This window comes from Sminthopsis crassicaudata, chromosome 2, assembly GCF_048593235.1.
Source record: "Sminthopsis crassicaudata isolate SCR6 chromosome 2, ASM4859323v1, whole genome shotgun sequence".
In the NCBI taxonomy this organism is placed as follows: Eukaryota; Metazoa; Chordata; class Mammalia; order Dasyuromorphia; family Dasyuridae; genus Sminthopsis; species Sminthopsis crassicaudata.
In genome coordinates this window covers 672,076,543-672,102,144 of record NC_133618.1, presented here as the reverse complement: position 1 = coordinate 672,102,144, position 25,602 = coordinate 672,076,543, and the positions used below count along the sequence as shown (strand labels likewise).

Below are 25,602 nucleotides of genomic sequence, written 5' to 3'. Positions count from 1 at the left end.
CCCTCTAACACGCCACGGCCGCGTGGTCCTCGTCCTGAAGAAGGACAAACAACAACACAGTTCTCAACTGTTGTGATTCCCTTCTAGCCCAGAATCTCATGATCTCAGTTTTCTTTTCCCAAAGTGGCAGAAAAAATTAACACTGGCCTTCTGGGTGACACAACTGCGTAAACATCGACTGGAAGGTCTTAGATAACATGTTGAAGCTTATGCAACCTTGGAAAGGACTAGTTTTGTTCTGTGTCCAGAGGATAGAAAGCCATTGACAGCGGCTGTGTGTAAGAAGTGATTCGGTGAATGGAGTCCATGAAGTACCTACTGTGTGCAGACTGCCACGCTTGGAGGGTTATGAGATGCCCCTGATCCTGTGGAGGATCCGGACTAGCAGGGCTGGGTATTAGGGTGCAGTGGAACATCTGCAAAAGAGGAGGAAGATTGGTTTAAGTTTTAAAAGGGAACTGTGAGGGTGGGTAGTGTGAACATCCAGGGCAAAGGCATGGAGGTGGGAGATGGCATGTTGTGTGTGAGAAGCAGCTTCAATCAAGGATCTCGTGGGCGCAGCGAGGGCATTGGACCCATGGGCTCTGATGCTTCCAGCTCTGGTACTGCAATGTGACCGAAGCATAGGATTTTCTCTCAGTGTTTGTTGCTTGACATTTTTTTTTTTTTAATTTTTACTGACATCTTTGCCCCTATGTGAGGGTATCAGCAGGTAATTCTGGAAGTGAGCTTAGAAGGGAAATAGCGATGGAAGTGAGTAGATCCAGCTTGGGAGATGGGCTACACAAAGGCCCCGAGGTGGGAGCTGAAATAGTGTGAGCAAAGAGACGGCTGATAAAACCCATCGATCACCCTGACTGGAGCATAGAGGTCAGCATGAGGAACAGTACTGAGACGAGGCTGGAGAGGTATTACAGAGGCTCACGGTCTGAGGGGGCTGTGCGGTCTGAGCCACGGCAGAACAGGATTCCTTTGCGTGGCGTCCCTGACAGATGTTCTCAGCAGCTAGTGGTGACTGAAGTTCTTCCTGACATTGAGGTGGAATGGGCTGCTTCGCGACGTCTGTCCCTAAGCTTGGCCTTCTGGGGCCTAAAAGAATAATCAGTTCCTCGACAGCAGATTCTTGAGGACAGTTCCCATTGGCCCTTGAGTCTTTTCTTCTCTAGGCTAAATCGCCCTCAAGTAGATACAAGGTAAATTAGTATGCAGCCCCTTCGGCAGACCTCCTTTGGGTGGGACTCAAGACCCTTCACCATCAACCAGTCAAATGTTCTTTAAGTGCGTACACTCCGGTATTACCGAGGATACAAAGCCAGGGAATGAGGGACTGCTCTGAGAGTGGTACTGAGTACTTTGGGTCAAGTAGCATCACAAAGAAGCCATCTGAATTTCAGGAGATACTTTGACTTTATTCAGTAGGCATTAGAGAGACCAAGCATGGAACTGTGAGCCAATATATCTCTGTGTAATAGAAAAAATACGGTTGGGGGTGAAAAAGTGGAGTCTCAGAATCCCTGCTTCTTTTTGAGTCTCCCTCAAGTGCCATCTTCTCCTACAACTCCTAGTACCTTTCTTCCCCAGATTACCTCATCCTTATTTTGTATACATGCTGATTTATATAACGGAAGCCCATAGAGATTTATTTTGTACATGCTGATCTGTGTACTTGTTTACTCCTTCCTGTGAGGGAAGCCCATTGAGAGAAGGGACTATCTCATTTTTGCCTCTATACTCCCAATGTCTGCCGCATAGTTGGCCTTTAATTAATGCTTGTTGATTGATTGATATATATTAGTCAATGTAGTGCCCTGTGTTTTCCCTCTAGTAACTATTTTTTCTTTTTTGAGTGGAAGAAAACGAATGTAGACGGACTAACATGAACCGATGCTCCTCGTTTCTCTTTTCCTGCAGCTTTTTGGAGACTGGGAAGCTCATCTACGGAGGATCATGAAGATGCTAGCTGGAGGCGGCCTGTCCATCACAGGCTCCCACAATATGTGTGGAGACTATCTCTACAGTGGGCATACAGTCATGTTAACCTTGACTTACTTATTTATCAAAGAGTGTAAGTGCACAGCTACTTTCCTTTCCGTTTGGGGCCTTTTGGAGGGTGTCCCTGGGAAATGTTCCTGAGAGCTTGGGGAAGGTCTAGCACCCATGCTGTGTGATGATTGCCCCATACTCACTTTCCCGTTGAAGGTTTGTTTTCCCAAGTGCCCTCCTCTCAACAACATGGGATGGAGTTGAGAAATAGATGGGGGAAGCGGACAACAAAACTAATTTTTTTATTGAAGCTTTTTATTTTCGAAGCATATGCAAGGATAAATTTTCAGCACTGACCTTTGCAAAACCTTGTGTTCCAATTTTCCCCCACCTCCTCCCCTAGATGGCAAGTAATCCAGCATATGTATACATGGTAAAAATACAGAAAACTATTTATTCGTGGTGGCTACTGCCATGGGAGATGTAGAGAGAGAGCTTCAAGCCCAACATCAGCTCCCTTTGTGGTTGAAAAGGAGGAGAACGAGAGCCATAGGGAGAGGGCAGCCTTGAGGGTGGGGAAGGAATGGCCCTGATTGTCCTTCACTCAGGATTAGGCTTTGCTCTTGGAGGAACCTAATTCCGTCTGTACCAGCAACACTCTCGATTTACCCAATGCTTGTTGTAGACCTGGAAGACAGGCTGGGTCCTTAACATGCATAGTCTCTGCCAGTTGAATTATCTTTAATCCAGCACAGCAAAGGCTAATTGTGAGTGGAGTGTCTTTCCAGGGGCTAAGGGACAGTGTTAGGCTGGGCTGCTTTAGACCCCTTGGGCACTGAAACCAGCCTGATGGCCTAGAGCGTGGAGAACATGGAAGAATTCATGGGTGATGAGCATGTAAATATGTTTTAGGCCTTTAAATGCCAAATAGAACAGTTCCTATTGTATCCTAGAACCATTAGGGACATACAAAGCTTCTTCCTTTTTTATTTATTTGTTTGTTTGTTTACTTGTTTGTTTATTTAGTAGTTCTCCCCAGTTACATTCAAAACTTTTTTTTTTTTTTTTTAACATTTATTAAGATTTTTGAGTCCGGATGCTCTGCCTTATCCCCACCTATACTTAAGAAGTGTCATGTGAAATTATGTAAAACATTTCCATAAGTGGGCACACAAACCTTCTCCCTTTTTATTTATTTATTTGTTTGCTCATTTGTTTATTTATTTGCTTATTCATTTATTCTCCAGTTACATTCAAAACAATTTTTTAAACATTTGTTTTTAAGATTTTTGAGTTCTCCCCACCCCCAATTAAGAAATCACATGTGAAGTTACATAAAACATTTCCATAAAAGTCAAGTTTGCACACAAAGCTTCTTGAGCCAATTTGTGAAGTGGTCCAACGTGCTTTAGGGGGTTTGATTTGTCAAACCTGTGGATTAAAGAAGGAACAAAAAGCTCAATTCAGAGACAAGTTTGGGGACTTTTGCAATAACCTAGGTATTTCCTCATCTGTAAAATGGTAGCACTCACACAGTGCTTTGCACATGCATAGCTCCTAGAATTATTGGAATGTACATTTAGATCTGGAAGAGACCCACAAGTCATTAGACCTTTGACCCCTTCATGATGCACACAGAGGTTGCAGGCTGCAGGGCCTGAATGGGAGCTGCTGTGCAGGAAGGAGAGAAAAGGAAAAATTCAGGAGATGTTGAGGTTGACCTGAGGGTTGATGGGCTGTGGGGATAGCAGGACAAGGGGAGTTAGGATATTTCCCAAGGTGCAAACCTGGGCTCTTGAGGGCCGGGGCCGTCCTCCACACATAAGAAAAGTTGGAGGACGAGAGAGAGCTTCTTGCTGCACCGCCCTGCAGACTGAATACCTGCTGTGTTATGTCTGGGCTTCTTAACTTTTTTGATGAAGTCTACAGGCCGTTGTGGTATTCTTCCTCATGGTAGTCTTTTGTTGCCTCCTTTCATAATCAAAGGATATGCTAAATTTTAAGGGTAGTAAAACAAAGACATAATTTGCTCATCCAATTTGATGGACCCCCCCAGAATGTATCTGCTGACTCCTTAGCTGTCTCCAAAGGGCTAAATCATAGGCGAATTGCCCCCTGTATCAATAAAAAGTTTCTATCCCCTCACTCCCTGATGTTGATAAAATGAGATCCTTTACATTTTCGCTTCTCTCTTCTAAAAAAGATGCTTTGTAAGTTCTAAAGCAGGGGTTCTCAAACTACGGCCTGTGGGCCAGATGCGGCCCGCAGGGTTATGGCAAATGGGCTGAGAGGCAGAGATAGTGTAAGGTTTTGTTTTTACCATAGTCCGGCCCTCCAGCAGTCTGAGGGACAGTGAACTGGCCCCTATTTAAAAAGTTTGAGGACCACTGGTCTAAAGTGTTAGAGAAATGTATTTCTTTTTTTTAAAAGCGTGTTTTACTTTGCTGTCTCAGTGGTGGATCCCTTCCAGCTATATATCTGTAGTCCCAAGGTTCCAATGAACAAGCTCCTTTTATTCTGAGCTGACCCAGAAGGAAGGCGTGGCTACTGAGTTGGGGCTCCGGGGTTACTGTTGGGAACAGGCGTGGCTGTCATGATGGGACTGTGATGAGAGCGCGTGACCATGGAGGCTTTTTGTCCTTTCCAGATTCTCCTCGGCGACTCTGGTGGTACCATTGGCTCTGCTGGATTCTTAGCTTCTCCGGGGTCTTCTGTATTCTCTTGGCTCATGAACACTACACTGTGGATGTCGTGGTGGCTTACTACATCACTACCAGACTTTTCTGGTGGTATCATACAATGGCTAATCAGCAAGTAAGTCATAATTCACCTGGGGTTTAATTTTAAATTCTTCTGCTCTTGGTTTAGTGACTCTTGGGGTTAAATTTCCTTCACAAGAGAATCACAAAGAAACGGAAGACATATAGCACGGTAGAAAGGACATTGGTCTCAGATTTAAGAGATTTGAATTCAAGACCCAGCTTAGCTCATTATTAGCTATCTAGCCCCCTGTAAATCTTTTCTCCCCTCTGACCCCCAGTCTTCTCCAGTAGCATAGTGGAAAGAGTGCTGGCTTTAGAGATAGATGACTTGGTTTCCCATTTCCTCTCTGGCACTAGATGGGTAACTTTGGGTAAGCCTTTCCGTTCTTATGATTCCTTTTTCCACGTTTGTTAAATAAGAGCATTGGAGTAGATGACGTTATTTGGTGGTGGATTGCTTCTAGCTTTTAGAAGGTTGACTTCTGTGAACTATGATATGAGGAAATTGGAACTATAATATGAGGAAATTGGAACTATGATATGAGGAAATTGGAGCTAGGCATTGTCTCCTTCTGGCTCTGAGTCACTTGTGGTTTTTTCTCCAGGGTAGAGTACCTTGTCTCAAGGTGTAGGGATCACCCAAAAGCTCATTGTTTTTTGGTTTGTTTGTTTTTCCTGGGGATCTCTAGAAATGTGGCCTGACATAAGAAGTCACTTCCCTTCCAAAAGTCACATCTTATGCCCCCTTGTCTAGGAAAATGGATGTTTAAAATTTTATTTATTTTCCCCAAGTTACATTCAAAACAAAATTTTTTTAAACATGTTTTAAAAATTTTTGAATTCTAGATTCTCTCCCTTATCCCCACCCACGATGAAGTAATCAGTGTGAAGATATGCAAAACATTTCCATAAAAATCAAGTTGTGAAAGAAAATAGATCCTTCACCCTAAGGAAAATAAAAACCAAAAAGAAAAATTAAGTTACAAAGAAAGAGAGAGAAGAAAAGAAAGTGAAAATGGATTTTTGAGACTATTTCATTAATTGATGCTCTCTTTAGAGTCAGCCTTTTTCAGCTTCGAGGAAAGCATTATTACCTAGAGGGTGTGACATTTCTATCCAATTACTGGAAAAATTAATGCAACTTCTTTGGCCTTCTTGGGTTGCTGATTGTCATAGTTCGGTTCTGGGCCTATGGCTTTCTGGGATAGGGTCTCGTAGCTAAGAGCTGGGCAGGGTGAAACTACAGATGGCTGGATTGCCTTTCTAGACCTGATCCCTTCCTTTGTCATTTCAGGTGCTAAAAGAAGCTTCCCAAATGAACCTCCTGGCGAGAGTATGGTGGTATAAGCCCTTCCAGTACTTTGAAAAGAATGTCCAAGGAATTGTACCTCGATCTTATCACTGGCCTTTCCCCTGGCCCGTGGTCCACCTCAGTAGACAAGTGAAATACAGTCGTTTGGTGAATAATACATAACAGCTGTGCAAAGTCGGGGAAGAGGAGCTGTCCAAAGTACTGAAGTCTCCATGAGAGAAATCGCCATAAAATCAAGCCTCCCTAATCCTTTGATCTTTCAACAGTTACCTTGACTTAACCTAGTGAGTTACCTGGTCAGCACTGTGATCTTTTTTTTTCTCTCCAAAGGACCTGCGTTGGACAACAATAAAGAGAACTTAACTTATCATGCACTGTATGCATTTCTTGTGGATAGGTTGGGGATTTACATAACCCATGACCATGCTCCTTTGTATATGATGCGGCAGCATAAACATAAGCTTTTATATCCTCAGTTCTGGTCTTTCCAGCTCCGCCTGGAAATAAAGCGTATTATTTTCTTGGGAAAACATACTTTTCATATCTCTTTGCCCCAAAGATTGGGCTGTAAGCCATTTTCTAGCAAACGTCTATATGAAGGTTTCTAAGCACCTGAACGGAATTCCATTCAGAGCTCTTTCTACCTGTTGCGCTGATAGTCAAGTGGAAAAAAAAAAAAAGATAGATGCGGAAAAGTTTGGTAACTTTTGATTTTGTAAAAATCAGCAGTGATGGTGTCAAAAAAAAAGTGCAAAAAAAAAATAAAAACCACAGATTCTGTTGTAAAGTGATTTTCTAAGTATTTCCTAACTTTATTTTTCAAGATGACTATGAAATCTAAATTTAAAGATTTTTACATGTCAGAGAGAGGAGAGTGAATACTTAAAAGTGCTTCTTGGCAGAAAGATATGTCCATGTTTCTAGTGCCTTTCTTGTCTTGATTGTATGGTCAGTAGGCGATCTTAAATGTTTTTATTTGAAATAAAAGTATTCCACAAAGCCACGATGATACGTATACATGATTCAGTTTTGCATCTCTAGCTAAAATGAATCAAAGTCTCCTTCTGGTGTCGAAATTCCTATGAATCGAAGACTAGGGAAAGGACACATTCTCGTGTCAGAGCCTGTTCGCCCTTTGTGACCAGGCGGCAGGAACAGATCTCCCTTGAATTTGTTGGTAGCTGGATTTCAAAGAGGCTGTAAGAACAGCCGTGAATCCATTCCCTTTTTCTAGGAAGGGGTTGCAAATGATCTCGATCGAAAACTTGAACACTGCAAATCAGTATGCCCTCCTCCTGACCATGCGGTTGGCCAAATAACAACGACAATGACAAAAGAGAGAGAGAGGTGGATTTCTTTACAATACAATTGTGCAGAAACTGCATGTGACTCCGAGTCTCCCTCCAGCCATTCGCTGGTGTGGGGAGGTATTCTATCTTATCCTTGCCAACGTGCAGAACAAACTAGTTTTTTAAGAATGAAGAAGTCTATATATCCATTCTGTATTTTACGTGCAGCAGAATTATCTTCTGTAGGGTTTTTTTTGTGTATTCACAAGGTGATATTTGTATTGTAAAACAATAATGGTGAAGGAAATAAAGGCTTTTAAAAAAACCCCATCTGATTTGTTTCATTTCTGAAAGTTTTATCAATGGCGGTGGGAAAGCAACTTGTGATGGAGCGCTGCCGCTGCTCTGGCTTGGAATGTACCTTTGAAAAGTTGGCTTTCGATTTTTTTAAAAACTGAAACTATTTTCTAGTTATTTCTACACCTTTTTACAGCCATGGAAAACAGAATGGTTAGAAAAGGCATCTTGGTACGTTGACGAAGTAGGAAAGCACTTGGGGCATTGCTCACCTCTCCACTGAGGTGGGCCGACATTAATCATCTGGAACCACTGCTTGTCACAATGGAAAAATTGCCGAACTTGGAGTCCCGAGTTCAGATTTTGGCTTGGTGTGGCAACAGCCAAATCACTTAATCTCTTTTGCCTCAGTTTCTTTTTCTGAAAAATGATGAGTTTGGGCTAAATGATGTAACATCTGTTGTATGATCTTAAGGATTTCAATGTTTTTTTGTTTTAAATGAGAGAAGGCTGGATTTTCAGGATAATTCAGGTAAGTGGCTGTGATTTCAAACCTACTTTTATATATAAAGATGTCATTGAATAAGTAGATATCTAGCTGGTCTCATTGTCAGGAAGTTCTGAGTTCAAGTGTGGTACCTTCTGAACTGCACTGAAATTGAATTGCAAAGAAATTGCCCATTTGCATGGTAGAAGGGGGTTTCTTTAGCAATTCCTCATATTAATAAAACCATTGTGGGTTTAGTTTGAAATGAAAAAGTAATGGGTCTGCTCAAGTCTTCATTGGATGACTTATTGAGGTATAAAAGTACCACTGAATTCTCGGGCCGCAGATGTTGTCTCTCCCTGTCTAAGGGTAAGTGGGGCTGGTGATGAGCTGGAAGGAAGTTCGTTGACTTGTCTGAGTCTTGGAGGATCATGAAGTCCCCAGGTCAGTGAAGTCATCAATGCTTGATGCTACACAGAGGTAAGGAAATAGAGCTTCTGGAGCAGGGAGGGGAGGTAGCACTCATCCAGGGATCTGTCTGCTTTGTTCTATTTTTATTTTTCAAATGAGATTATCTTTTGTTTTTCTGTCCTCCCACTAATGCGTGATTTTCTGAATCTCCAAAAATGCTAATAACCAATACACTAAACCAAGGCCACTGCTCATGGTCCTCTGTCATATGTAACTTTCTGCATGGATTTGCAATTTGGAATTTATTCAGTAGATTCTCAGGAAAGCACTTGATGTTCTCCCAACAGTTTAGCATTTCTAATAATTGGTCGAACAGCTTTAGCCTTAAGCCACTAACACGGGAGAGCTGACAAATGGAGCTTTGAAAGGCAAGGAAATAGACATTTTAGATGAGGGACTAGTAGGGAAAGAAGAAAGAGCATACATCCTCTTTCTATAATGATTTGGGATTCCCAGAGGCCTTTGCTGGTAGAATGTGAGCTCTTTGCTAATAGGGATTATTTCATTCTTTGCACTTCTATTCCCCATCGCCTTGATTGGTTCTGGTCACACAACTGGCACTTAATAAATGTTTACTGATTAATGGTGCAACAATTATGATCCTACTTTTTTCATGGGGAAGAAACAAGGTCAGAGAGGTGAACTGGCTTGTGATTGGGGTCACATGTCTGGTGAATGAAGAAGCAGAATTTGAACTCAGGTTTCTACTTGACTATTTCAAGGGCAAAAAGGAACTTGAGAGGGCTATTGATAGATTCTGAAAGCAGAATGACTCAGGGGCTGTTAAATGGTAGTAGGTAGATAGGTAGAACAGCGACAGGCTCTGGAGTCTGGAGATTCTGAGTTCAAATGCAGCCTCAGACACTTAACGCTTCCTAGCTGTGTGACCATGGGCAAGCCACTTAACCCCAGTTTCCTTAGGGGAAAAAAAGTAATGCCTCGGCTGTCCTGAATTTGGTTTTAGCCTCTAGGAGCACCTAACTCTGGTACTGAGTCCCATTCCATCAGCAAAGTACTTCATTCATTGATTTTGAACCCAACAGAGCTTTCTGTGCAGGTGAGCACTGATTGGAGCTGGCAGAGGAAGCCGTGCTGAGAATGTGGCAATAAACATCTCTTCAGTTTTAAGCATCAAGATCCCCCAGGAGCAGGAGGAGAAAGGAGAAGTTGGGCTTGGGTTGGAATTCTGGCTCTGCCTTGGCTAGCATCTTCTCAAGTCCCTCCCAACTCAAAATCTGCCATCTTAGAAAGAAGATGCTAATTTAAAGTGAAATAGTGTGTCAGCCAACAAGCATTTATCACTTATTAAAACATCTGGCCCTGCACTAAGCTCTCGGAAAACTCAAAGGCAAAAATATGGTCTGAGTCCTCAAGGAAATGTCATTTGATTGGGAGTGACTAGGTACATCCAAGATGATCTGCAAGGCAGAGGAGAGAGAATCTCAATTGGGAGACAGTGGAGTGAGAAAGTCCTTCTATCAGGGAGGATTTGAGCTGAGTCTTAAAGGAAGCCATGGAAAATAGGGAGGGAGGAGACAACCAGGGCATTCCAGATATAGGGGAGAATTGAATCCTGTGTATTCACACTGCTATCCACGGGCCTCCTAGTTTTGGGGGTACAATAAATGACTTTTGGCTGAGGTGTCTTAGCTTTGCTGCTGGTACTCTGGCTAGAGAGAACTGTGGTGCCCTTCCTCCTGGCCCATAGCAAGTGTTCAGTAAATGCTCCTCTATTTGTAGACTGTAGGATTTGGGGAAATCTCCTGATCTTACCAGTATTTCCTCATCTGTAAAATGGGGATGATAAAAGTCAGCCTCAAGGAGTGGTATTCCCCTGGCTCTGCCTCCTCCCTCTTTGACGCCCTTATATCCTTTTAAATTAATTATTTAATACTAAGAAATAGAAGAAGTTGAGCTCAACTGCTTCCCAGGTGCTGCCTCTTTACCTCTCAGATCTGTGAAGGAGGAAGGAATTTGTGACCAAAGAAATGAAGAACATTATTGAATACAAAATGGATAATTTTGATTATATTAAATTAAAAAGGGTTTGTACAAACAAAACCAATGCGGACAAGATTAGAAGGGAAGCAATAAACTGGGAAAAAAAATTTACATTCAAGGGTTTTGATGAAGGCCTCATTTCTAGAATTTATAGAGAATTGATTCAAATTTATAAGAATTCAAGCCATTCTTGGAGAATGATAAATGGCCAAAGGATATGAACAGACAATTTTCAGATGATGAAATTGAAAACCATTTCTAGTCATATGAAAAAATGCTTTATTGATCAGAGAAATGCAAATCAAGACAACCTGAGGTACCACTACACATCTCTCAGATTGGCTAGGATGACAGGAAAAGATAATGAGTGTTGGAGGGGATGTGGGAAAACTGAGACACTGATGCATTGTTGGTAGAATTGTGAACTAATTTCTTTTTTTCTTTTTCTTTTTTTTTTTTTGAGGCTGGGGTTAAGTGACTTGCCCAGGGTCACACAGCTAGGACGTGTTAAGTGTCTGAGATCAGATTTGAACTCGGGTCCTCCTGAATTCAAGGCTAGTACTCTATCCACTGTGCCACCTAGCTGCCCCCAGAATTGTGAACTAATTTCAAACATTATGGAGAGCAATTTGAAACTGTGCCCAAAGGGCTATCAAATTGCATACCCTTTGATCCAGCAGTGTTACTACTGAGCTTATATCCCAGAGAGATCTTAAAGGAGCGAAAGGGTCCCACATGTGCAAAAATGTTTGTGGCAGCTCTTTTTGTAGTAGCTAGAAACTGAATGGATGTCCATCAGTAGGGGAATGGCTGAATAAGTTATGGTATATGAATGTGATGGGATGTTATTGTTCTGTAAGGCATGACCAGCAGGATGATTTCAGAGAGACCTGGAGAGACTTGCAGGAACTGATGCTGAGTGAAATGAGCAGGACCAGGAGATCATTATACACTTCAACAGCAAAATTATATCAATTCTGCTGGATGTGGTTCTCTTCAACAATAAGATGATTGAGGCCAGTTCCAATGGCCTTGTGATAGAGCCATCTGTGACGAAAGAGAGGCCTGTGGGAACTGAGGGTGGATCACAACAGAGCATTTTTACTCTTTGTTGTTTGCTTGTATTTTGTTTTTTCTCATATTTTTCCTTTTTGATCTGATTTTTCTTGTGTAGCATGATAATTGTGGAAATGTGTAGAGAGGAATTGCACATGTTTAACATATATTGGATTATTGCCATTTGGGGAAAGGAAGGAAACATTTTGGAACACAAGTTTTTAAAAGGGTGAATGTTGGGGCAGCTAGGTGGCGCAGGGGATAGAGCACCAGCCCTGAATTCAGGAGGACCCGAGTTCAAATCTGGTCTCAGACACTTAACACTTCCTAGCTGTGTGACCCTGGGCAAGTCACTTAACCCCAGCCTCAGAAAACAAAACAAAAAATAAAAAAGGATGAATGTTGAAAATTATCCATACATTTGTTTTGAAAATAAAAAAGTTTTAATAAAAAAAAAAAAAAAAAAGAGTGGTGGACCTTGAGTTCCAATATAGTCTCAAAACTAACTGTGTAATCCTGGGCAAGTTTACTTCAGTTTCCTCATCTGTAAAATGGAAATCAAAATCGCCCTTCTCTCAGGGATGTGGCGAGGATCAAATGAGATAATAATTACAAGCACTTAGCACAGTGCCTGGCACATAGTAAGCACTATATAACATTAGATTATTTTTTATTATTATTGCTTGGAGAGCAGACATAGAGAAGAGGGACTAAGCTCCCAGAAAGCTGAATTAGAAGTATTGGGCAGAATCGACTAGCAGCACATTAGCGGGGAGGCGTCCTCAGGATGTACAGAGAATTCTTGTTCCTTCATGCAGTAAGCTAAATGACCACTGAGACTTTTTCCAGCTGTGTGATTCTGTGAAAAGTCAAACAGCACCACACTTTGGAGGGCCTTGAATGTCAGCACTAGCATTTTCAAGTTGACTCCATAAAGAATATTTGTCCTAAAAGTACCCATCATAAGAAGAAAATGGACGTGGAGAAATGTTTCTGCTTTCAGAAAAGAAAATGTCAACGTCTTCAGCAGACGTGTACAGCCATATATTGTTAATTTGCTCAAAGTGGGAATTTGCAAACAAAAAATTCCCCCAAATGAAAGCATTGTAACTGAAAAGGCATTTCAACACAAAGGGGGCGTGGAAATCTGTAACGGATGAAGAGAGCCATCTGCACCCAGAGACTGTGGGGCCTGAGTGTGGATCACAGCAGAGTATTTTCACTCTTTCTGGTTGTTTGCATTTAGTTTTTTTTTTTCCCCTCAATTTTTTTTCCCTTTTTGATCTGATTTTTCTTGTGCAGCAAAATAAATGTGGAAATATGTATAGAAGAATTGCATATGTTTAACATATATTGGATTACTTGCTGTTTTGGGGGAGGGAAAAATTTGAAACACAAGGTTTTTCAAGGGCAAATTTTGAAAATTATGCATATGTTTTGAAAATAAAAAGCTTTAATTAAGAAAAAGAAATCTGTAATTGTGTGGATTCCTGCATAGTTGGGTTGTCAAAGTTGGAACTACCTGGCAGTTCCCAAGATGTTCCAGATTTAATCACCAATTAAAATCAGTCTGAGGGACCAAAAAAAACCATTTTCTTGTTGACAGGGAGCTAATATCTCAATCCTTCCGAGATTGTGGACGGAGAGTTTTGGGCAACTGATTCCAAAGCAAAGCCTATCTACTGATTTCTATTTTGGGTCACTTTGGGAATCTTATAAATGCCTTGAAGATAACAATCTTCCTCCAACTAACCCCAGAGAGAAGCTTCTTCTCTGAGCAAAATAGCCTTTAATCAAGTAAAAGACGAAGCCCTCTATTCTATGGCAGGGCTGTGCCAGAGCTTGCTTATACCCTAGCTAACTGCCATATTTTCAGTGTATTTACAATTCAGAAATCAGCAAATGCTATAAATTAGGATTTGGTTGATTGTTTTTCGGTGTCTAGACTTTAGAAAGTCTCCCCACTAGAGAGCCCATTGTTAAAATTATACTAGAATATCCAAAGCCTCTGGTCACCCTTTTACAAGTTTTCACGTGTGTCCTGACCAGGGCAGAGTACATTGAGGTTCACTGAGTCCTGGGCATCAGGCCTTTCTGTAGGAAGCCCAAGATGGTATTAAGTGGTTAGTTTTGGTCTACCATGTCACTCTTGACCTCTTACTTAATCATTTCTCTTTGGTCAAATCTCAATCCACCAAATAGTACAATTATCGGGTCCATATCTTTTCCTAAGGAACTATTGGGTTCTAGGTTTTTGCAACATTGACTTTTTTTTTTTTTTTTAAATCTGAATTTAGAATCTTAGTTTTGATTGGATTAATCTGCTCATCTCTTACTTATCTTGGCTATCCATGTCCTGTGTACTATCCTGTCCTTCCTGTCCAAAGTTCATTCTGTTTGTAGAGGAAGCAGAAGCAAAAGGTCAATGTTCTTGTACCATGGTCAGCAGCAGCATTATCATCAGATAGCGATAATAACTGACACTTACATATCTTGTCAAGGTCTGCGATGTACTTTATGTACATTATCTCATTGGATCATCGAGCATCGTTGTCCCATCTCCTGCAACCCCCACCCCTGCAATGCCCTGTCCTATCTCTTGTCCTCCCACATAACGCTAAAAACAAAAAACAAAATGAACCCCAAATTTTAAAAAGACATCAAAAAACAAAACAACAAAGCCTGAACGAGAGTTCTCTTTCCAACACGTCTCACATGTAATCTTCCTTGGATTGAACACTGCCACTAAAGGGAACCCACTATCTGTCAAGGCGACCCATTTTTGTATTCTTAGTTTGGAAGTTTCCCCTGATTTCAAGCCTAATTTTTTTTCTCTTTTGAGACTTTAACCCATTATTCATTTCCATGTCCTTCCATAAACACTCCATTGAGGGTCCACCGGCACTGTTCTTGGTGGACTTCTTATTGGTCAGCAACTTGTGTTCATATTATAACCCAACTCTCCTTGTGAACTTGCACTTAGGTGTAGATTTCTACTTATAGAAATAAAGTGATAGGGCCAGTGCCAAGTGTGTACTCGAGCTGTTAGTGCAAGACTGATCTTGGAAGCTTCCCATTTAAAGAAGAGGGAATCTAGTTCTCTTCTACTTATCCATGGAGGATTAGTCACTTTCTTTGCAGTAGATCACTGAATAATCTGAATCTCTTAGCTTGCCTATGGTAGCTTTTCCCAGGATAATTGTTGATACCAAGCAGTGCAGGTTGCCCACTTTCCTGTACCAGCTGCCTCCCAAAGTTATTACATTTGAAGCATTCATAGACTAATCATGAGAAACTGCCCAGTACAGCTGTGCTCCCTTCCCTATCCAGATGTAATTCTCTGTCAGAGGCTGGGCCTGGGTTAGAATAATCAGAGATAAGAGCTGCCCTCCCAGAATTCCACCATCCATTGACGTCTGTTGGTAAGGAATTTGAGGAAGAAGAGGGGAGAAAGCCAGATCCTGAGGCTCATTCTCCATCTTCATGTCATGCAAAATTCACAGAGCTCAACATGTGTATTTCTCTGCCTCTGTCTAGAAAGATTTTGACAGCTGTTTTTTGGTATTATCCCTGAAGATGGAGTCCTGGCTGTGCTGAGTGCTGGTCATAGAATGAACAATGATTGGGTAAACTGGGCTTCATTCTTTCCTCTTTACCTCAGAGCTGGCAGGAGCTGGCCATTTAACTGAACTATTTCTCAGAAATCATATTGTTCTCTTTTCCACACAGGGAAAAGTCACTGAGCAGGAGAAGTTGCTCCTACTATGGAAGTCAAATATAGTTTGATAAAATGCTATTTCTAGAAAATTGGTTCATTCACACCAATCTCTCTTTTTCTGAATGTCCTTTCCCTTTACTCTTTGTTCCTATTGTTATTTAAAGAAATTAATGGCCGTGGTCTTTCATCTGATGATGGAAGGTATGAGTCTTGGAGAGTTTGGATAAAAGCAGAATCCACATCCAGAATTTATGAGGTCAAGAGTCAAGAGGTCATCAAGAGATCATTCCTTCCTAATCTTTTTGGTTATTCACCCATTATATCCCTAGGTCAGCTAAAGGGGAGTAATCGGCAGAGAGAGTAGGAATCCAACAAGAATCAAAGAAATAATCCCCTTGTCCCAGTACTAAACCTTTCAGGGGCACCATGATGGGCCCCTTTGGATTTCTTGATGGTGCTTGCTTGGAACTTTCCTTATTTCTCCTTCTGACCACTTCTGACCAGTGGCTGAGAATATTTGTAGGGTAAAGAACTACAATCACTTTCCGATGTCATCACATGGATGCTACCTCTCATGGATTTATCATGTCGTTTCAGGGAGAGCAGTTGATGAAACTCATATGCTAAAGAAAATGGCAAAACTAGCCTGTTTAATCCCTCCATTTTATATTACTTGAGGGAAACGAGCCCCCTTAATTCTATATTGAATTTAACCATAATGTAAATCCACCTACATATCTTCTGACTGAGATACTATATAAAGCTCAGGTTCCCTGAAAGACAAATCAAGACTCATAACAGGTCTGAAATAAATACCAAGGAGACTCATGAACTAGCACCCTTCTCCATCATCTTGGGGCCTGGCTATTGTGTTATTTTTTATTACTGTTATAATTATACATTTTTGACAGTATATATGCATGAGTAATTTTTTTTACAACATTATCCCTTGTATTCATTTTTCCAGATTTTCCCCTCCCTCCCTCTACTCCCTTCCCCCAGATGACAGGCAATCCCATACATTTTACATGTGTTACAGTATAACCTAGATACAACATATGTGTGTAAATCCAATTTTCTTGTTGCACTTTAAGTAATAGATTCCGAAGGTAAAAGTAACCTGGGTAGATAGACAGTAGTGCAAACAGTTTATATTCACTTCCCAGTGTTCCTTCTCTGGGTGTAGTTATTTCTGTCCATCATTGATCAACTGGAAGTGAGTTGGATCTTCTTTATGTTGAAGATTTCCACTTCCATCAGAATACATCCTCATACAGTATTGTTGCTGAAGTGTACAGTGATCTTCTGGTTCTGCTCATTTCACTCAGCATCAGTTGATGTAAGTCTCTCCAGGCCTCTCTGTATTCCTCCTGCTGGTCATTTCTTACAGAGCAATAATATTCCATAACCTTCATATACCATAATTTACCTAACCATTCTCGAATTGATGGGCATCCATTCATCTTCCAGTTTCTCTGGCAATTGTGTTATATCCTTCCACTGTCCCCACTTAAATATGTTATGCTTTGGGCCTGCTTTTCCCTTTTCAGGAGCATAGCAGACACATTTACCAAATATTTATCAATGTGGAGACTATTTATTATTAAATATTGGAGAAAAAAAACTGAAAATTCCTCTCCAACCTTTAAAATTCATGCTTCAAATCCAAGATAGCAGTGTTCTGGAGTTCTTCCATCCATCCCATTCATCCCATGGTTACCTCTTGTGAACACACACTTCTCACCAACTGCACACTTCCTGGAAGCTAACTTTTATGCTCCCCCTTTTTTTTGTTTAAGTCACAGAATTATAATTTTAGCACTGGAAAAGATCTTAGTTATCATCATGGATGAGATGTTATAGAATATTTAAGACCTCTATGTATATTTCCATTGCTGCTCCATGACTCATAATTTAGATTCCTGGGAGATCACCTCATCTTTTTATCTTACGTATTTTAATCTGACAAAGTCCTTAGAGGTCATTTGATACAAGCCCATTTTTTTGGAAGGTAAGGAAACAGGCACAGAGAGTTGCCTAAAGGGGTCACTTCACTGGTAAGTCAAGAGAGAAATTAAGTCAGTATTGCAATATTTAATATTCTTTTCACTGTACCATACTTGAACCCAGGATCATTCCTTATCAGGAGGAAGCAATGGAGGAAGAAATAAAAGGCATACCAGCAATAGTCCCCTTCTTCATAGAGCTTTAACAGTTTATAAAGTGCTCAGCATTGTGTGACTGACTCCCCATGACCCCATTTGGAGTTTTCATGGCAAAAATACTAGTTTCACCATTTCCTTCTCCAGTTCATTTTACAGAAACTGAGGCAAACTGGGTTAAGTGACTTGCCCAGGGTAACCTGAGGCTGGATTTGAACTCGGGAAGATGAACTTCTGTCTCCAGACATGGCACTCTATCCACTGCAGCGCCACCTAGCTGCCCCTCTGCGGCTTTAGACCATTTCAAATAAGCATCATGATCTGTTTCCAATTTAGCACAGAGAGCACACCCTCATGATTTGTTAACTTCCTAGGAAACCGGAGCAGCACGCAGGCAGCTCAGTGTAACATTGGTCAATATTTCCCTCTTACTGCTTTCAAGGCCATTTATGAGGACAACTCGGAAACAACTCAGAGATCCTCAAGTTCAATCTTCTCATTTTAGAGATGAGGAAACCGAGTCCCACTGAGCTTAAGAGATGTGCTCAAGTGATGGAGGGAGGATCCAGGTTTGTCAATAGAGAGGAAAAACCTCAGATAAAACCTGATTCCAGACTCAAAAAAAAAAGTTAAGCATGGAGCTTTGCTCAGCAGGGACCTCAATAATTTTGGGGCATCTGTCCCTGTCTCTCCACTGTCGTCCTCACTTGTCTAGACCATTACCACAAACTTCTTTTTAATGGATCTCCCTCGCTTCTAGTGTCTCTCATCTTCCATCCAGCCTTCACACAGCTGCCACGATGGCTTGACATGATTTTTCATGATCTGCAGGAAAACGACATCTCTCCAGAGTGTAAATGACACCAGTCATTAGTCTCTGCATAATGATGCTCTTATTCTTTATTTTCCTTCAGAGCTTGGTAGCAAGGTCAGTAGCAGCCCAGGGTCAGTGGATACCATAGGGATCTAGAATTCACAGAAGACCATTTAATTCAAGCCCTTTGTTGTACAGATGGGGGAGCTCCAGCTGGAAGAGTGAGGATCAACCAGGTAACCTTCCAGGGCCAGAGGTGAGAGTGGACTCCTCAAAATCCAGCAGCCTCCTAGCTTCTTGAGGAAATGGAGTTCCGGGGAGTGAAAAGAAGTGACCTTGTCTATAGCCCCATAGGCATAACTGTGGCTGTTCAGTGCTCTACTCTGTCATGAGCAGGGTCCATGGAGCATCCTTCATCCTTGACTGCTTCCTCTCAAAGTTCTTCCATGTTCTTTCTTTCCCAGAAACCTGACCCTGTCTAGAAGGCGCTACATTCCTGGTATGGTTATTCCATTCTTCGTGGCCCTACAAAAATAGATCAAGGACCGGGAAAATAAACTCCTCTCTTCTTCCCTATGTCTCCATCATTCTCCATACCTTTCTCCCCTTAAATTTTTTTCCTGAGGCAATTGGGGTTAAGTGACTTGCTCAGGGTCACACAGCTAGAATGTATTAAGTGTCTGAGGCCAGATTTCAACTCAGGTCTTGCTGACTTCAGGGCTGGTGCTCTATCCATTGTGCCATCTGGCTGTCCCTCTCCCCTTAAGTTTTATTCCATCTGTTTATATCAGTGGTCCCCAAAGGCTTTCCAATCACACATTCCTATCAATGAGAAACTTTTTTTTAAGCAGGAATATCCAATATATGATTTTTTTTTATTATATGGCATGAATAAAATCATGTAAATAATAGAAATTATTTTGTAATGAAGACTGTGCATAGTGAAACATAGAATAAGAAATTTTAAAAAGCATGAGAAAAAGAGGAAGTAAATAGTATTAAAAATTTAAGAATTTTATTCATGAATAATAGAAAAACATTTTCACTTTCATTAAAAATTATTAATAATAATAGTAGTGAGAACAATGTGTTTGAATATATTTATTTTTAAAATGTTTGTATTTACTCTGTGTTAGGGTGGATTTGTGAATAATAATGATTAGTAATTAGTCAGTTAATCAGATCAATAGTAGCCAAGCAGATGAATTTCTTTTACATATATTTTAAAATTGAAAGATGTAAAATGTAACAATCAAAGATTGGCTAAGACTGTCAGGAACCGGAATAACTTTTCCACAGAATTCCTTTTTGTGGATAGATAGATATTCAGGAAATACTTGTTTCTGATTTCAACTCAGATAAAGTTTCTTCTATCTATCTATCTATCTATCTATCTATCTATCTATCTATATATCTATCTATCTATCTATCCTGTCTGTCTGTCTATCTATCTATCTATCGGAATAACTTTTCCACAGAATTCCTGTTTGTGGATAGATAGATATTCAGGAAATACTTGTTTCTGATTTCAACTCAGATAAAGTTTCCTCTATCTATCTATCTATCTATCTATCTATCTATCTATCTATCTATCTATCTATCTATCTATCTATCCTGTCTGTCTGTCTATTTATCTATCTATCTGTCTATCTATCTATCTATCTATCTGTCTGTCTGTCTGTCCGTCCGTCCGTCCATATCTATCTATCTATCTATCTATCTATCTATCTATCTATCTATTCTATCTATCTATCCATCCATCCATCTATCTATCTATCTATCTATCTATCTATCTATCCATCATCTATCTATCTATCTATCTATCTATCCATCCATCTATCTATCTATCTATCTATCTATCTATCTATCTATCTATCTATCTATCATCTATTCATCTATCCATCCATCCATCCATTTATTTATTGTTGAGGAAATTGGGGTTAAGTAACTTGCCCAGGGCCACACAGCTAGGAAGTATTAAGTGTTTGAGAATCAGATTTGAACTCAGGTCCTCCTGTCTTTAGGGTTGGTGCTCTATCTACTGTACCACATAGCTGCACCTATTTATTTATTTTTTAAAAGAGGCAATTGGAGTTAAATGACTTGGCCAGAGTCACACAACTAGTAAGTCTCTGAGGCTGGATTTGAATTCAGGTCCTTCTGACTCCAGGATCAATGTTCTATGATTGTACTACCTAGTTGCCCTAACTTTCATTTTATATATATATATATATATATATATATATATATATATATATATATATACACACACATGTATATATATATATATATATACACACATGTATATATATATATACACACATATATCAATACAATAATGTATCATATATGTATGTATACATAATACCTCCATTTTTTTTATACACATAGTTCTTGCTGCCAAATGGATGATAGCATAATTTTTTTTTCTCATTCACAAATTGAACATTTCAATTGTGTTTTTGTTAGGAATGGAGGAAGTTCAAGAAGGCAAGTTTGGCTAGATGATAAGAGTATGGAAAGGGGAGTAATGGATCTTAGTATTGAAAAGTTGGGGTCGGGTGGAGAAGAGCTTTAAATTCCAACAAGAAGATTTAATCTCTGAGTGCAGAGTCAATGAAGAACTGCTGAAGTTTCAAAAAGGGGGCGACGCCAGATTCAAGCTTTAGGAAAATCATTGGCGGTTGTGTGAAGGATGGATTGGAGTGGGGAGGGATTTGAGACAGGGAAGCCAAAGGAGAGATGAGAAAGATGTGAACTGGGGGAGAGCGTGAAAGAGGGAATGGAGAGAAGGCAGTGGATACAGATATGAAGACGGGAATGACAAGAGTTGGCAAATCTTGAGATATTTGGAGTAAATGAAAATGGGAAATTTGGGGGCAATGGCAAGATTATGAATGCGGATGATCTGAGAGATGTGGTGCCTTCCATGGTTATCAGGGAAGCTTCCAATTGTGGACAGCTTTAGAGGGGAGGGGAGCTAATATAACAAGATCTGTGAGGGTGAGCACAACCCATCCATTGCAGTTCTTAGAGGATTTTCTTTGTCCCACCCAAATCAAATATGGATGCAATGATGCTTTTTGGCCTTGCTCATTAACTCTTAGAATAGAGCCTGCCCTTTGAGAGGCACCTACTTTTGCCATGTGTTGATTTTGGGGCTGAGGGAGCAGGGGTTCAGGGTGATACTATTACAAAGGGGGCAAGAAAAGTTAAGAGTTTTCACCGGAGATGAGGAAGTGGAGTGAGGAGTGAGGGATGAGGGAGTGTTGTGGATTAATGATAAAAAAGCAGGTGTGGGTTTCTTTTTTATTTAGAAATTTATGTTAAGGAGGGACTGTGACAGATCTTTCCTCTCCTTGGCTAATCATAAACCCCTGGGGAGCCTTCCAAGACCCCACAAGGTTGCAAACGCTCCTTTTGGAAATCATTGATTTACATCGCTTTATGGTGATAATTAGCTTCCTGGTTACTCTCTACCATACCCCATATCATGTATCCTCTATAGGTTTAAACTCTGAAACCCTCCTCCCATCTTTCTGAGCATCCTTGCTTTCTCTCTCATCTTCAGCCTCTTTTGTTTATTGGTTTCTTTTCTGCAGGCTGCAAACATTCCCATCTCTTCCTGGAGGGGAAGGGCAAAAACCTCTCTCATTTGACCTTGGCATCCTCTCCAGGCAAGCCATTATCCCAGAAGCCACTGGACCTCTTTAAAATGAAGGACCAAGGACAGCGTCCCCTTCATCTCACCTCCTTTTTATCATCAGAACAAAGGGGAAGGGACTGAACTGGGGACTGACTCTGGGTGGAGGACGTCCACTTGGCTAGTACCAGGTGGCACCTTCTCTGTAACTTATGGTCTTAGAGAGGTGAGAATGAGTGGGCCGGTATGGCTCAGTTAGGACTTGAAGCCAGGTCTTCCTGCTTTCAGCACCACATCCCTGTCCACTCTGCCAGCTGCTTCTTACAAAGGGCTGCCCACCTTTGCTTCCTTCCCCTCCCCTTTACTTCTTAATCCTTTGCAAGTTGGGGTTTTTGACCTCATTTAAGGGAAATAGCTTTCTCTGTGGCAACCTTGAACCGACAATCTGGTTTCAGAGTTTAAACCTATGGAGGATACATGATATGGGGTATGGTAGAGAGTAACCAGGAAGCTAATTATCACCATAAAGCGATGTAAATCAATGATCTCCAAAAGGAGTGTATGCAACCTTGTGGGGTCTTGGAAGGCTCCGCAGGAGTTTATGATTAGCCAAGGAGAGGAAAGATCTGTCACATGCCCTCCTTATCCTTCACGTGCACAATGTATCATCCCAACTAGATAATGGTGGAGGGGCCAGAGGGGGGGAGGATTCCTGACCCTCCCATGATCATGCTATATCTGCATCTCTAGATTTCCCCAAACTCCCCCGATTCAGACATCTACAAAGATAAGCAGTCAGAATGGAGCTGGAAGAAGAGTGTTCTCTCAACTAATGGAGTCAGGAGAGGGTTTGAGGAGCCCTTGGGAAGTGGCTGACGTCTGATGAGGAGAAGGGGAAGTTCAGGGCAGAGAGATAGAGGTCCTTCTTTCCTTCTCTCTCCTCCACCAGGCCTCCTGTTCCTCTGCTCACCCTTCAAGTCCATGAACCCTTCCTTTATTCACTCCCCTCGCGTGATCTGCTTTTTAGGAATGCCTTATATGGATTTATCTGTGTACATGCTCTATCTTCCCAAAAGAAAAGAAGCTCTATTATCTGTCTCTCTCCAGCTGTGTATTTCCTTGCCTTTTTATCTAGCTACCCATCCTCTGGGACCCTGGCCCAGTCCGCTATAATGTGACGTAGCACATTTAGAGTAGGGGACTGTGTTCGAATGCTCCCTCTCCTTATGTGAGCCTCTGCAAATTTCTCTTGTCTTTGCACTCAGTTTGTTCCAAAGACGGAGGAGCTGGAGCAGTGACTCCTGCAATCCCTCGCACCCTGGATCATTATTCTGTGACCTCTGGAGTCCCTTGCAGATCTGGATCGATCTCCCATAGGCCAGATGGAAGCGGGCAGGGACATGCAGGCCGGACTGGTCCAGCTTGGGAGGCAAGCAGTTAAGAAGTGGCCAATCCTTCCCTTCCCCGGTTGGTGTCTCCAGCAGCACTCCCTCCCTTCCTGGAGAGAGAAGCAGCCGGCGCTGCTGCCCGCTCCATCCTGGGGCTCCCAGAGGGAGGAGAGGCGGCCCTGAAGCAGCTGCACCAGCCGCCCGCCCGGTACGTAGCTTCTCTCTGCTTGCTGCCATTCGCTTTTCTCCCCAGAGAACGGAGGCGGGCTTGTTCATGTGTGGAGACGAGGTTCTCGGCCTGAGCGGCGGCAGCGGATGCTGGCGAGCCCGGGCTGGCTGGGGACGGTGAGGGCTGGGGCTGGGAGAGCCGCCGTTCCGCTGTCTTCTCCCCTCATGACATCCGCATCCTGGCTGGAGCTCTGACCCAAGGCCGGCTCCGCTGGGGAGGTCGTCTGAATGTCATTATCCTAGCAGCAGCGGCCCCAGAGAACCAGCCAGAAAACGCTTCCTGCTCTGGGGGGGCACCCATGTGCCTGCGGGAGAGCTGACAAGGTGGAGTGGACAGAGCCGGCCTCGGCTGCAGGTCCCACCGCTGACCCAGACTGACTGGGCTGTCCTGGGCCGGGCACTTAACCCTCTGCACCAGGAGCCAGAAGTTGCAGGCTGAGTGCAGATCTGCATTGGTGGAGGGAGTTTTCAATCCAGAACTTTCCCACTCCCATGAAGAGCACCAAGTATGTTAGAGCTGGACTCAGAGACTCCAGGGGGTCCCTGATCTCATGGATGCTTGTGCTCTTTCCAATGAGGCAGATCCAGCTCCATCCATCCATCCATCCATCCATCCATTCCTCTGTGCCTGGCCACCCAGTGCCATTCTCATACAATCAGCAGAGGGACGAGCTCAACATCCCCACTGCCACCGCTCCATTATCCAGAGAGAGCTGGACAAGAGGCAGAGGCATCGAGTGTCAATTCAGCCTCTGTCACTTCCCAGCTAAGTGACCCTGAGGCTCTTCACTTTTTGCAGCTTTATGGCACTTGTCTCCTCATAGGGTTGGGAAGTACTTCCACTGAGATTTTTGTATATAAGTGTAAATGTGTGTGTCTGTGTATCTGTCTATCTGTTCTATCATCCATCCATCATCCATCATCTATCTATCTATCTATCTATCTATCTATCTATCTATCTATCTATCTACTATCTATCTACTATCTATTTTCCATCATCCATCCATCATCTATCTATCTATCTATCTATCTATCTATCTATCTATCTATCTATCTATCTATCTACTATCTATTTTCCTTCATCCATCATCTATCTATCTATCTATCTATCTATCTATCTATCTATCTATCTATCTATCTACTATCTATTTTCCTTCATCCATCATCTATCTATCTATCTATCTATCTATCTATCTATCTATCTATCTACTATCTATTTTCCATCATCCATCCATCATCTATCTATCTATCTATCTATCTATCTATCTATCTATCTATCTATCTATCTATCTATCTACTATTTTCCTTCATCCATCATCTATCTATCTATCTATCTATCTATCTATCTATCTATCTATCTATCTATCTATCTATCTATCTATCCTGTCCATCTATCTATCCATCCATCCATCCTGTCTGTCTGTCTGTCTATCTATCTATCTATCTATCTATCTATCTATCTATCTATCCTGTCCATCTATCTATCCATCCATCCATCCTGTCTATCTATCTATCTATCTATCTACCTATCTATCTATCTACTATCTATTTTCCATCATCCATCCATCATCTATCTATCTATCTATCTATCTATCTATCTATCTATCTATCTATCTATCTATCTATCTACTATCTATTTTCCTTCATCCATCCATCCATCCATCATCTATCTATCTACCTTCCTAATTTTCTATCTCTATCATCTATCATCCATCCATCATTTATCTATCTATATTTCTAGCCATAGCTATCTATCATCTATCTCTTTATCTGTCTATCCATCTATCTATCTATTCTGTTTGTCTATCATCTATCTATCCATCTATTTATTTACCAATCTGCCTATCTATCTACCTACCTATTTATTTATTTATCCTTCTATCTATTTATCTACTCTTTGTGTGTGTGTATATAGATACATGTATGTGTAAATACATATATGTATAGGTGCATAAAAGTGCTTTGCAAACCTCAGGGTGCTATATAAATCT

General features: G+C 41.4%; 1 protein-coding gene across 1 annotated transcript in view; it reads left to right on the top strand.

Annotated features, from left to right (window-relative positions):
• Positions 1–13,129, top strand: part of SGMS1 (sphingomyelin synthase 1) — a 176,985-nt gene extending 163,856 nt beyond the window's left edge. Inside the window, exons 8-10 of the mRNA XM_074297073.1 lie at positions 1,912–2,065; positions 4,631–4,797; positions 6,040–13,129. Of these exons, the coding sequence (XP_074153174.1) occupies positions 1,912–2,065; positions 4,631–4,797; positions 6,040–6,219 (501 nt within the window). The 3' untranslated portion in view covers positions 6,220–13,129. The remainder of the gene's footprint in view (positions 1–1,911; positions 2,066–4,630; positions 4,798–6,039) is intronic.
• The last annotated feature ends 12,473 nt before the right edge of the window (positions 13,130–25,602 follow it).